The sequence below is a fragment of the Lithobates pipiens genome, unplaced genomic scaffold, assembly GCF_037356315.1.
Source record: "Lithobates pipiens isolate NorthernLeopardFrog02 unplaced genomic scaffold, aLitPip1_a1.2 Scaffold_28, whole genome shotgun sequence".
In the NCBI taxonomy this organism is placed as follows: domain Eukaryota; kingdom Metazoa; phylum Chordata; class Amphibia; order Anura; family Ranidae; genus Lithobates; species Lithobates pipiens.
In genome coordinates this window covers 69,231,071-69,243,545 of record NW_027507789.1, presented here as the reverse complement: position 1 = coordinate 69,243,545, position 12,475 = coordinate 69,231,071, and the positions used below count along the sequence as shown (strand labels likewise).

The 12,475-nt window shown below is 45.8% G+C and overlaps 1 protein-coding gene across 2 annotated transcripts in view; it reads right to left on the bottom strand.

Moving 5' to 3' along the window:
- LOC143934861 (heat shock factor protein 4-like) overlaps nt 1-11,250 on the bottom strand; it is a 158,727-nt gene extending 147,477 nt beyond the window's left edge. For both annotated transcript variants that reach the window (XM_077458465.1, XM_077458464.1), the window contains exon 1: nt 11,003-11,250. In XM_077458465.1, coding sequence (XP_077314591.1) covers nt 11,003-11,125 — 123 coding nt within the window. In that variant the 5' untranslated portion in view covers nt 11,126-11,250. The remainder of the gene's footprint in view (nt 1-11,002) is intronic.
- Nucleotides 11,251-12,475: the final 1,225 nt, after the last annotated feature.

Genomic DNA, 12,475 nt, shown 5'->3' with positions numbered 1-12,475 from the left:
TGAATGTGGGTTTGTACCTTAGAAAGGATGGGGTGCACCTAACGGATGTTGGAATTGATCTGTGGTCCCTGGGCTTGCAAGATGGGATTCAGAAAGCTCTGCGGGTGTGGGGTTGCCCTCAAGGGTAAAGGGTCACCCTTTCAGGCTGTGGCGTAATATTTTCTGGTGGTCTTTGACGGTGGCGGTAAACAGAGGTGATCTAAAGGTGTGGGGGGCTCATTGGTAATAGGGGCCCACCCCGGTGTATTCCCGAACGGTGGATGGAATACTGGGAGGTGTTTGCACTGCAGGAATTTGGTTGTCTCTGAGCGGTCACAGCTAGAGGCCTGGGATGTAAAATGGTAAAAAGCAGTGAGGTTGGTGTTTGAGTTAAAGTGGGTCACCGTCAGAGATCACCAGACTGGAGTTTCTAAAAGTTGATCAAAATGTTTGTTTATGGTTGTTTATAGGTATTTATATATTTATATATTTATATATACATATCTTTGGAGGGAGTAAATATATTTTGGTTATGTTAACAAAAGGCTGTTGTGGCCAGTTTTACTCCAAAGATCAGGTGTGGTCTCATTATTATAGTCTATAAGAAGGCGGGTAGGAGGTACGGGATTGGGAAAAAGGGGGGACAATCGGGCTACGCAGGTCAAGTGAGCCCCGGAATGACCCGCCCGAAGGGGAGGGGTAATGGAGGGGCGGGCATGACCGGGTGCCAGGGGAACCCAGGGGATAGCGGGATAGGAGCAGAGCGGGGTGGAGCAGCGGGGGGAGGAGTAGTACTTAAAGTGGGCGGAGCCAGCGCGGAAGACGAGTCACAAGGATTAGACCTGGAGGAGGCAGTTTTTTCCCACCCTCCCTCCCTACGGTTGTGTTTGTTTGTTTGCTGAGTGTGTTCTTGCTTGCTGCTGTCGTTTGTTTGTTTTTTCTTTCAGGGGCAGATGGATGATCGTCACAACAGTGAAGTCGGTCCTTCTGGGGACTGCGGCGTAATATTTTCTGGTGGTCTTTGACGGTGGCGGTAAACAGAGGTGATCTAAAGGTGTGGGGGGCTCATTGGTAATAGGGGCCCACCCCGGTGTATTCCCGAACGGTGGACGGAATACTGGGAGGTGTTTGCACTGCAGGAATTTGGTTGTCTCTGAGCGGTCACAGCTAGAGGCCTGGGATGTAAAATGGTAAAAAGCAGTGAGGTTGGTGTTTGAGTTAAAGTGGGTCACCGTCAGAGATCACCAGACTGGAGTTTCTAAAAGTTGATCAAAATGTTTGTTTATGGTTGTTTATAGGTATTTATATATTTATATATTTATATATACATATCTTTGGAGGGAGTAAATATATTTTGGTTATGTTAATAAAAGGCTGTTGTGGCCAGTTTTACTCCAAAGATCAGGTGTGGTCTCATTATTATAGTCTATAAGAAGGCGGGTAGGAGGTACGGGATTGGGAAAAAGGGGGGACAATCGGGCTACGCAGGTCATGAAGTAAAGGTAAAGGTGGAGAGGTCTGAAGAGACGTTTAAAGGGGGTGCTGATCAGGGCAGGGGTCTGAAGGAAGCTTTAAGCCAAGATGATCTAAGATCAGAAGAGAACTTATCTGAGACCCGAAGGGGCGTTTAAAGGTGGCTAATCTAAGATAAGAAGAGAAGTATAAAAAGTTTGAAGGGCTGATCTGAAGCCTGAAATAGAGTTTAAGGGGGAGCTGAACTGAGATCTGAATCTTAAGAGGGTCTTATTATATTTCCTCTCACCGACCAACGGCATTAGTCATTTTTCACAAACTGCCCACTGCTCCCAGTAATTAAAAATTCCAGGCTTTTTTTCTGACACATACCACCAAAAGCAAGGCATTTTCCCACTGCCTAAATGGTCAGTGGGAAAAATGATCTGTTACATTGGTGGTCAGTAGGGACGAGCTTCATGTTCGAGTCGAACGTACGTTCAGTCGAACATTGGCTGTTCGTCCGTTCGGCGAAGTCCGAACATTTTGGTCCGTTCGCGCCAAATTCGTGTGACGCTCACGGCCCACAATGCACTGCGATGGCGCAGTGCATTGCTGGCTCAGGATTGGCCAAGCATGCACTGTGACCCCGCATGCTTGGCCAATCGCAGCGCCAGCAGCGATGAGAGCCATGATTGGCCACAGGCAGGATGCCTGTGTCCAATCATAGCTCAGGCTGTGTAGTGCACGCCCCACACTATATAAGGCCGCCAGCGCGGCGGCCTTGTGTAGTGTGTTGGCGTCTGAAGCAGTGGGTGTTCTGTGTACCTTCAACACAGTACACACCGATCGTTTTCGGCCGATTTTCGATCTTACTGTTGTGTAGTGGTTATTGTCTGCGTGCCCTGACCGCAGTATACACCGCTATATTCACCTCACCTATATAGCTAGTGATCTATCTTTTATAATAGAGCTTGCAGTCAGTAGTGTTAGGAGATAGTGCGTGCTGTCTGCGTGCTCTGTACCCAGTACATACCGCTATAATCCACCTACATAGCTGTTCTCTATTTGAGCCCACTTGCCATCTGCAGGAGTTATTGGAAGTTGTGTCTGCCTCCAGCACAGCACAGTATACATCTGTATATACCCATTTATCTCTGGTGTTCTATAATAAAGGCATCTGCAGGAGTTAGTTGGTGTTCTGTGTACCTTCAACACAGTACACACCGATAGTTTTCGGACGATTTTTGATCTTGCTGTTGTGTAGTGGTTGTTGTCTGCGTGCCCTGACCGCAGTATACACCGCTATATTCACCTCACCTATAAAGTGATCTATCTTTTATAATAGAGCTTGCAGTCAGTAGTGTTAGGAGATAGTGCGTGCTGTCTGCGTGCTCTGTACCCAGTACATACCGCTATATCCACCTACATAGCTGTTCTCTATTTGAGCCCACTTGCCATCTGCAGGAGTTATTGGAAGTTGTGTGTGCCTCCAGCACAGCACAGTATACATCTGTATATACCCCTTTATCTCTGGTGTTATATAATAAAGGCATCTGCAGGAGTTAGTGGGTGTTCTGTGCCTCTAGCACAATATACACTACCCAACTGCTTTTTTACCCAACTCCCTTCAGGCCATTACCATGTCTGGAAGGCCAGCAAGGAGAGGCAGACAGGCGCGAGCCGATAAAAGAGGGCAAGCAGGCTCTGTGTCTAGAGACAACAGTGCTGGTCGTGGACGCGGTGCATTGTCATCAGCACGTGGCCATGGGACACGCTTGTCCTTCTTTTCGGCAGCTGGACATGTTGAACTGCAACATGCCAACGACTTGGTAGAGTGGATGACCAAGCCCTCTTCATCCTCCTCATCCTCTCTCACTCAGTCTCAGGGTACTAGCAAAGCAGCTGCCAACGCATCTTCTGTCTAACGCATCTTCTTCCCTCCTCTCAATGTCATCATCAGTGACTCCTTCCCTAGACCCACCACGTCCTCCTGAGGAGTCTCCTGAACTCTTTGAGCACAGTGTTGGGTACATGCTCCAGGAGGATGCCCAGTGTTTTGTGGGCTCTGATGATGACACTCAGCTAGAGGAAGGCAGTAGCGTGAGCGTAGAGAGAGGGGATGCTCAAGAAGGACAGCAATCTGGCAGTCATGTTCCACAAGCTGCAGCATACTGCCAGGTTTGCTACAGCGATGAAGAGGGAGGGGATGATGAGGGCACTGACTCCACGTGGGTGCCTGGAAGGAGAGAGGAGGAGGAGGAAGAGGAGGAGGCACATGCCCAACGAGGCAGGATGCCCTCCGGGGGCCAGCTTAGGGGCAGTACACCGACTGAATCACACGGCAGAGCTCCGCCTGTGCAGAGCGCTGCCTCTGCGCGTTATTCTAAAAGTTCTTTGGTGTGGGCCTTTTTTGAGACGAGTGCATCAGATCGCACCGCTGCTATTTGCAACATATGTCTCAAGCGTATCTCACGTGGCCAAAACATCAGCCGCTTGGGCACTACATGCTTGACCAGACATATGTTGACCTGCCATGCAGCTCGTTGGCAAGCGTACCTCAAAGACCCACACCAAAGAACAAAGCGGACCTCTCCTTGCTCCTCATCAGCTGGCATCTCCAACCCCACTAGACCTTCAGTCCTCTCTGAAACCTGCTCTGAGAGGAATGAAGGTGTAGAATTCCAGGAACTCTGCTAGCGGTACACCCACGTCCAATTTTAGCAGGCAAATGTCCCTGCCCCAGCTGCTGGACCGGCGAAAGAAGTTTACTCCCAGCCATCCACATGCCCAGCGGTTGAATGCTAGCTTGGCTAAATTGCTAGCACTTCAACTGCTGCCTTTTCAGTTGGTAGACTCGGCCCCCTTCCGTGAGTTTGTACAATGTGCGGTTCCTCAGTGGCAGGTCCCCAAACGTCACTTTTTCTCACGGAAGGCGATTCCGGCTCTCTACCGGTATGTGGAAGGCAATGTCCTTGCCTCGCTGGACAGGGCGGTCAGCGGTAAGGTGCATATTACCGCTGACTCATGGTCCAGCAGGCATGGACAGGGACGTTACCTGTCTTTCACGGCCCATTGGGTCACTCTTCTGGCAGCTGGGAAGGATGCAGGACAAGGTGCAGTAGTGTTGGAGGTTGTTCCGCCACCACGCCTCCAAAATGCTACTATTGGTTGTGACACACCTCTCTCCTCCACCCCCTCCTCTTCTTCTTCCTCCATGGCCTCTTCCAGTGCTCTGTCCTCAGAACCAGCGGTGCTCCGTAGGCGTTCCAGGGGCTACGCAAGTACGCAGGCAAAACGATGCCATGCCGGGGGACAGGAGCCACACTGGGGCGGATGTTTTGTCAGCTCTGCAGAAGCAGGCCGAGAGGTGGTTGACGCCACGCCAGCTTAAGCCAGGAATGGTGGTTTGCAACAATGGCACCAACCTCCTCTCCGCCCTCCGACAGGGACAACTGACCCATGTGCCCTGTGTAGCTCACGTCCTTAACCTGGTGGTGCAGCGGTTCTTGGGCAGGTACCCCGGCTTACAGGATGTCCTGAAGCAGGCCAGGAAAGTCTGTGTGCATTTCCACCGATCATTTAATGCCTGTGCTCGGCTGGCTGAGCTCCAAAAGGAGTTGAACCTGCCCAAGAACCGCCTTATATGTGACATGCCCACCAGATGGAACTCAACATTGGCCATGCTGCAGCGGCTGCACACGCAGCAGAGGGCCATCAATGAGTACCTGTGCGACTACGGCACCAGGACAGGGTCAGGGGAGCTTGGTTTTTTCTCACCACGCCAGTGGGGCATGATCAGGGATGCATGCACTGTCCTGTCACCGTTTGAGGAGGCCACAAGGATGGTGAGCAGTGACAGTGCATGCATCAGTGACACTGTACCTCTTGTCCACCTCTTGGAGCATACGCTGCGTGGAATAATGGACAGGGCACTTGAGACAGAACAGAGGCAGGAAGAGGAGGACTTCCTTGCCTCTCAAGGCCCCCTTTATCCAGACAGTGTTCCTGCTGTGCCACCCATCACACAGGAAGAGGATGAGGAGGAGGAAGAGGAGGAGGAGGATGATTGTGTCAGCATGGAGGTGGAGGCTGGCACTCAGCATCAGCATCAGCAGCAGCAGCAGCAGTCTTATAGGGATGATTTACAGTCCCAAGAAACACGTGGACTTGTACGTGGCTGGGAGGAGGTAGCTGCAGATCATGTTGTCCTTAGTGACCCAGAGGACTCCGGACCGAATGCCTCAGCTAACCTACGCTGCATGGCCTCCCTGATCCTGCAAAGCCTGCGGAAGGATCCTCGTATTCTTCGGATCAAGGAGAAGGACCATTACTGGCTGGCCACTCTCCTTGATCCACGGTACAAGGGTAAGGTTGCCGACCTTATCTTGCCATCACAGAGGGAGCAGAGGATGAGACATCTCCGGGAGGCCTTGCAGAAAGCTCTGTGCAACGCGTTCCCAGAGACTGGGAGGTTACAAACTCCTGGTCCTGGACAACGTGTTGCTGAGGCATCGGTCAGAAGGAGCGGTGGAGAAGGTGGCCGTCTGACTGATGCTTTCAGACAATTTTTTAGTCAGCAGCCCCAAGGTATGATCGGTTCCAGCACCCATCGCCAGCGTCTGATTTACATGGTGCAGGAATACCTAGGGGCAAGGTCAGACTTGGACACCTTTCCCACCGAAAATCCTCTGGCTTACTGGGTCTTGAGGATGGATCACTGGCCAGAGCTTGTACAGTAGGCAATTGAGCTACTGGCCTGTCCTGCATCCAGCGTTCTTTCGGAACGCACCTTCAGTGCTGCTGGTGGCTTTGTTACCGATCACAGGGTGCGCCTGTCCACCGAATCAGTTGATCGACTGACCTTCATCAAGATGAATCAGTTTTGGATCACCCACAGCTACCAAGCACCTGAAGCTGATGTAACAGAATAATTTTTTTTAAATATCACATCCCTTCAAGACTGCTTATGCTGATGCTGAGTGACTGTCCTGTTATGTTGATTGTCTATCCTCTTCCTCCTCCGCTGATATGTTGGAAGAACATTTCTGGTTCTGGTTGATGCCATCAGCCCAATTTTTCTGCCCCTGTTTAACAGGGGCGTTTAAGTACAATTTTTGATGCAATGCTTTGCAGCAGGGCTAATTCCTGCAATCAAACAAGAGTATGTGGGAGAGGTTGCAGTGTGGTGGCACCAGCACCAGTGCCTAAGGCCCAATTTTTCTGCCCCTGTTTAACAGGGGCGTTTAATTACAATTTTTGATGCAATGTTTTGCAGCAGGGCTAATTCCTGCAATAAAACTAGAGTATATGGCAGAGGTTGCAGTGTGGTGGCACCAGCACCAGTGCCTAAGGCCCAATTTTTCTGCCCCTGTTTAACAGGGGCGTTTAATTACAATTTTTGATGCAATGCTTTGCAGCAGGGCTAATTTCTGCAATAAAACTAGAGTATATGGCAGAGGTTGCAGTGTGGTGGCACCAGCACCAGTGCCTAAGGCCCAATTTTTCTGCCCCTGTTTAACAGGGGCGTTTAATTACAATTTTTGATGCAATGCTTTGCAGCAGGGCTAATTCCTGCAATAAAACTAGAGTATATGGGAGAGGTTGCAGTGTGGTGGCACCAGCAGCAGTGCCTAAGGCCAAATTTTTCTGCCCCTGTTTAACAGGGACATGTAATTACAATTCTTGATATAATATTTCACAGGAGGGCCCCTTCCTGTGCCCACCCAGAGTAACGGTGAGGACTTATAGTGTTGTGGCACCAGCACCACTACCACCAAAGGTCAATTTTTCTACCACTGTTCAACAATGGCATGTAATTACAATTCTTGATATAATCGTTCACAGCAGGGCGCTCCAGCGCCCACCAAGAGTCACTTTGAGGGCTTACAATGTTGTGGCAAAACCAACACCTTGTTCCGCCATTTCTGCAGAGCATATAAGGCAGGCCCCTACTTTCAAACATCCAATTTACAAACATCTCCTACTTGCAAACGGAAGGAGACAACAGCAAGTGAGATGAAAAAAGATGGACGACAAAACAAATTATACAGGGGTGATAACCCTTCCCTATGTTTTCCAAAAAGCTTAAAAATAGTTTTTTTGACTGGAGCTACACTTTAAAAATGTACCAGTTGAAAATTACAAACAGATTCAACTTAACACAACAAACCTACACAGTCCCTGTCTTGTTTGCACCGCCTGTATACTGCTGTTCTGAGTATATAGGGCCTGGGGGCCACACGCATTTCCTTTTTTTAATATGGGTACGGGGTTCCCCTTAATATGCGTACAAGACCTAAAGGGGCTGGTAATGGGCAGGGAGGGCTACCCATGCCATTTTTCTCAATGATTTTCAACCATATTGCAGGAACCAGATATAACATTAAAACCGCAAGCAGTTTTAAATGGTGTTATTTCCGTTTAATGTCATTTTGTGCAGGGACTGTTCTAAACACGGGAAACACGTGGCACTTCACAGGCATACTATAGACACCCCCCAGGCACCATATTTAAAGGAATATTTCACTTTTTTTCACTTTAATCGTCATTAAAATCAGTGCTCCCGCCAAAACGGCCATTTTTAAAAACATTTTAGGCATTGATCCATGTCCCCTGGGGCAGGAGCCAGATCCCCAAACCCTTTTTAGGACAGTATCTTGCATATTAGCCGTTAAAATTAGCACTTTTCATTTCGAACGTTCGAGTCCCATAGACTTCAATGGGGTTCTAACGTTCGTTCGAATTTGGGGTCCGTTCGAAAGTTCTGGTGCGAACCGAACCGGGGGGTGTTCGGCTCATCCCTAGTGGTCAGTGGGAAGAATGCACCTTTACATTGGGGTCAGTGGGAAACATGCCTCTTACCATGATGGAAAGCAGGAAGAATGCCCCTTATATTTGTGGTCAGTGGGGAAATTATAAAATATTCCATTACAATGTGGATTATTGGGAGGAATGCCTCTTACACCTGTTACCAGCAGGGACCCCTACTTTTTAATATATTTGCAAATGATATAGGGTCTGGGACTTGCCTACATGGTAGGCCTGGTATCTGGCATCAGGACTGAGAGGCAAAACTCTGGTCAACTGGAAAGAATGATGATTATGAGGCCATAAAGTACTCTATATTTATGAAGTATCTATGGACACCAGAAGTATATTACATGGAATTCAGGTTGCTGCAGAGAGGACTTGGAGATACTTTCACAGATATGGTAAGCTGTCAACACTCCAGCAGTGCACTAAAGTGTTCGAGAAAGAGGCAGGATCACCTCGAAATGCGTAGCACTCCATTCACACCTCCTGGCGTCTGATGTCACAGACTTGGTTCCCACGCCTGTCAGAGAAGCTTCCCTGCTTCCTGGTTGTCCCTGGGTCGGTGCTGCTAGCTGCACATTGTGGACTGGATTCTCTGCATCTGTGATACTGTGGTTCCAGCAGCAGACCACCAGATTGAGATATTGTTGACAGGCACTTATTGTTCTGATGCTTGTGAGTTGCCAAATGTCTTTTTATTCAATAAACATATGTTTACTATGCTTAGACTGCGCCCTCTGCTGTCTGTTTGGTTTGTTACTCTAAAGATTTTTCTACATGAATAGTTCATAAGTCATAATGACAAATAAAAACAGCTGTATAAAATAAAAATTGAACAATTCCTTTTTCGATTAATGAGTCTAGTATTCCACTCAGGATCTGCCCTGCCATAGCAAAAACATCAATATTTAAGTGCAATATGGCTTGATCAAAAGAGATTTCAGTGCAGCAATCCCATTAGAAATGTTGTTGGCGCTCCCAAGGCTGTAAAACGTTACAAAAAAATTCTAAGGACTTGGACCCTCCATCAATTCACAGACTAGCAGATAGTTTGCAATCAGTCTGAATCGATCACTACTCTACAAATGGTGTCCTACAATCAACAATGCAAGCACATGCCATACAACCCTCATACAAGTGAAAGTGAACCCTATGGTTGCAATGAAGAGCCTGCCCACATATCTTGCTCCTGATAACCTCATATTTATGGGTATATCAAAAGAAACAACTGAACAACAATTATATTTATGCTAGTTTATCAAAAGAGAGAAACTAGTTCTCTCTCCCCAAAAAAAAACTGCCCTGATAATGACCACTTTGGCATCTTGCAGCATTAAGCCCGGTACACACGATGAGAATATGAATGATTGTCTTTTTTGTTTGCATGCTAGTCTCATATCGAAAACCAATAGGTTACTAAAGTTATGAAAATTCTCGTACAACAGAATACAACTTCGGAAGTGATGTCATGTATTGTATTGTAATGTAGTCTTTCATTTCCAAGCATGCGTGGTCTTGGTCATGTTTTTTTTTTTTTTTGTACAAATATTATACTAATTAAAAAAAAAATCAGTCGTTCTGAAATCGTACGAGAAAAAGTTTTGTGCTTGAACTGTGATCAGCTCTCAAAAGCTGTGTACTAATGATTCGATTATCGGAACGATCGCTACAAAAGCAGTATTTTTCGTCCGATGTCTACTAGGCATGATCAGTGAACAGTTTAAAAAAAAGCAGAACAATATGTTATGCCAAGTGTTATGCCAAGAAGCAGCAATGCATTTAATACCACCACTATAACCATATCTCAACTGTGAAGCATGGTAAAGTCAGTATGTTACGTCTTGCAATCGCTATTGAGTTCCAATTGTTTGAAGACATTTTACAACAGAATGCCAGGACATTTGGCTCGGAAAAGCCAAACAGAAGGGTCATGCAGCCTGATAATATTACAAAACACAGAAGTGTATCAACAACGGAGTGTCTCAATTAGAAAGAATGCTCAAGACTACAGTACCGACCTCAGTGCCAATGAAATGCTGTGGCATGATTAGACACGCCAAGGATTTACACACACTGGAATTGTTTTGAATACAGGATTGGGCCATATTAAGATTATTTCCAGTAATGTAGATCCACTATGTATTAAATACATGGGTTCACAGTCTTTGCATCAATAACCTTTGATGTTTACACCATGTTTTCAATAAAGATTGTAATATGTGTATTTGTGAAATATGATTTTTATTATTAAGACTAGATGGCTCATAATGTATTAATACAGAAAAAGGGTTCACAATTATATGCTAATTAACCCACAGGATATTACTACAAACTTACAACATTTTCTCATCCTTCATGATTAAATATGCTTTAATCTTTTTTTTAATAAACATTTTTCTAAGATAATTTCTAATGAAAATAATTTAAATGTAGGTAACAAAAGGCAAATGTAAAATACACAAAAAGAGCCAGGTTCAGGTAGAATTACAAGACAAAATATATATCATAAAATTAAATATTAGTTCATAATCAATGTATTTTCTTGATTAACCAACCAGCTATCGTTCTTGGCTGCAGGTGTATTTATGAAGGTCAAATAGGAAATTAAAATATTAGCTCCGCTCTCTTTTCATCTCTGGGTATGATATTAACCTCTATGTACTGTATATAGAAAAGACTTACAAAATCCCTATAGCATCCCTAATCCCTACAATTCTGAACCTCTTTAGCTGGGCCTCACCAATGAAACACTTACCACGCTCCAGCATATAAGGTGGTTGGTTTCGGGATCTTCTACAAGTGTCCACAGCTTGGTGAGGAAGGCTGGCACGTTGCTGCAGTACCCGTCCATCGCCAGGGAATTAGCAGATTCCTGCATGGTGACCGATGTGTGCTACTCAAACTCCATGCCTATGAGATGGTACAGTGATAGGGACAGCTGAGAAGAACCCATGGGCTGAGGTCACAGTGTCACAATGAGAGTGGTTGCAGCTGATTCACACCACCAGGTCACGCTGTGAACCACTCAGCACTATTTTGCTGGCACCGACCCCCTCTCCCCAGCACAGAACAATGCTCAGTGATGCAGTATTCATACAAAGCTCTGAACAAACATACAATATTATGTAAAGGGCTCATACAAACCCACCGAAAGGCAATGCATCACTGCACATCGCTAAGACACTTCAGTCGTATAAGATCACACAGCTGTGTATGACAAATGCATCCCGTGATACATTGTACTAGAACGTGTCCTTGTGTATTGCCTACAAGCTGTTACAATGCATGTAAGCCCCAACAAGTATTAGCTCCGTTTATAAAAATGAAAAGAAAAGAAGGGGATTTTTGCAGTGCCGTAATACAGAATGAAATACATGAAAGGTACTATATAAAATGTATTCATTTATTAAGATACAATTAAAAAATTGCACATAGTACAATCACAAGAAGATATACATAAACAAATGGAGGGGTCCTGAAGACAAGACATGAGGTACTTGCTGCACTTTATCCCAACATGTTTCGCATTGGCTTCATCAGGGGATGTGCAAACTAACAAGTGTTTGAGAAAAACAGAAATTAGTAATATTCAATGTAAGATTTGGAAGACATAAACAAGAAATTATATAATGTGTGAGAAGCTTTCCATGTGAAGATTCAAGAAGAAGTGCTTACCCTCCACTAACCCTCCACTAACCCTCCACGAACCCTCAGATGCACTAAAAACCAGCCACTAAGTGTGGAAAATATGTGTAACCCTCTGCCCACAGATGGCCACTCAATAGAAGGAGGGCATAGACGAAGGTAAGTCAAGGCTAGAATAAAAAAGGGGAAATATATATTAATATAGTACCTTTCATGTATTTCATTCTGTATTACAGCACCGCAAAATTCCCCCTTTTTTCTTTTCATTTTTATAAATCAAATATGTACAGGGGATGAGGTGCCTATCTTTCTGGTGTTCCATGGTAGTCTAGACCACAATTCTATAAGTATTAGCTCCCTTTTGGTCTGTTCAATATACTATTAAAAGCCTTTTGTTATTTCTGTTTGATAAGCGCAAAAAAATCTTTTCAGAATTTCAGAGCTGTCCTGAGTCTTCTGTGGTCTTCCTGTGTTATTTCATAGAGCCCTCCTCTTTCCTGTCTTGGACTACAGAAGAATTAACCTGTATGCTGTCGAGATCAGAGAGAGGAGTGGTTGAGTAGTTTAGGAAAAAGATAATGAG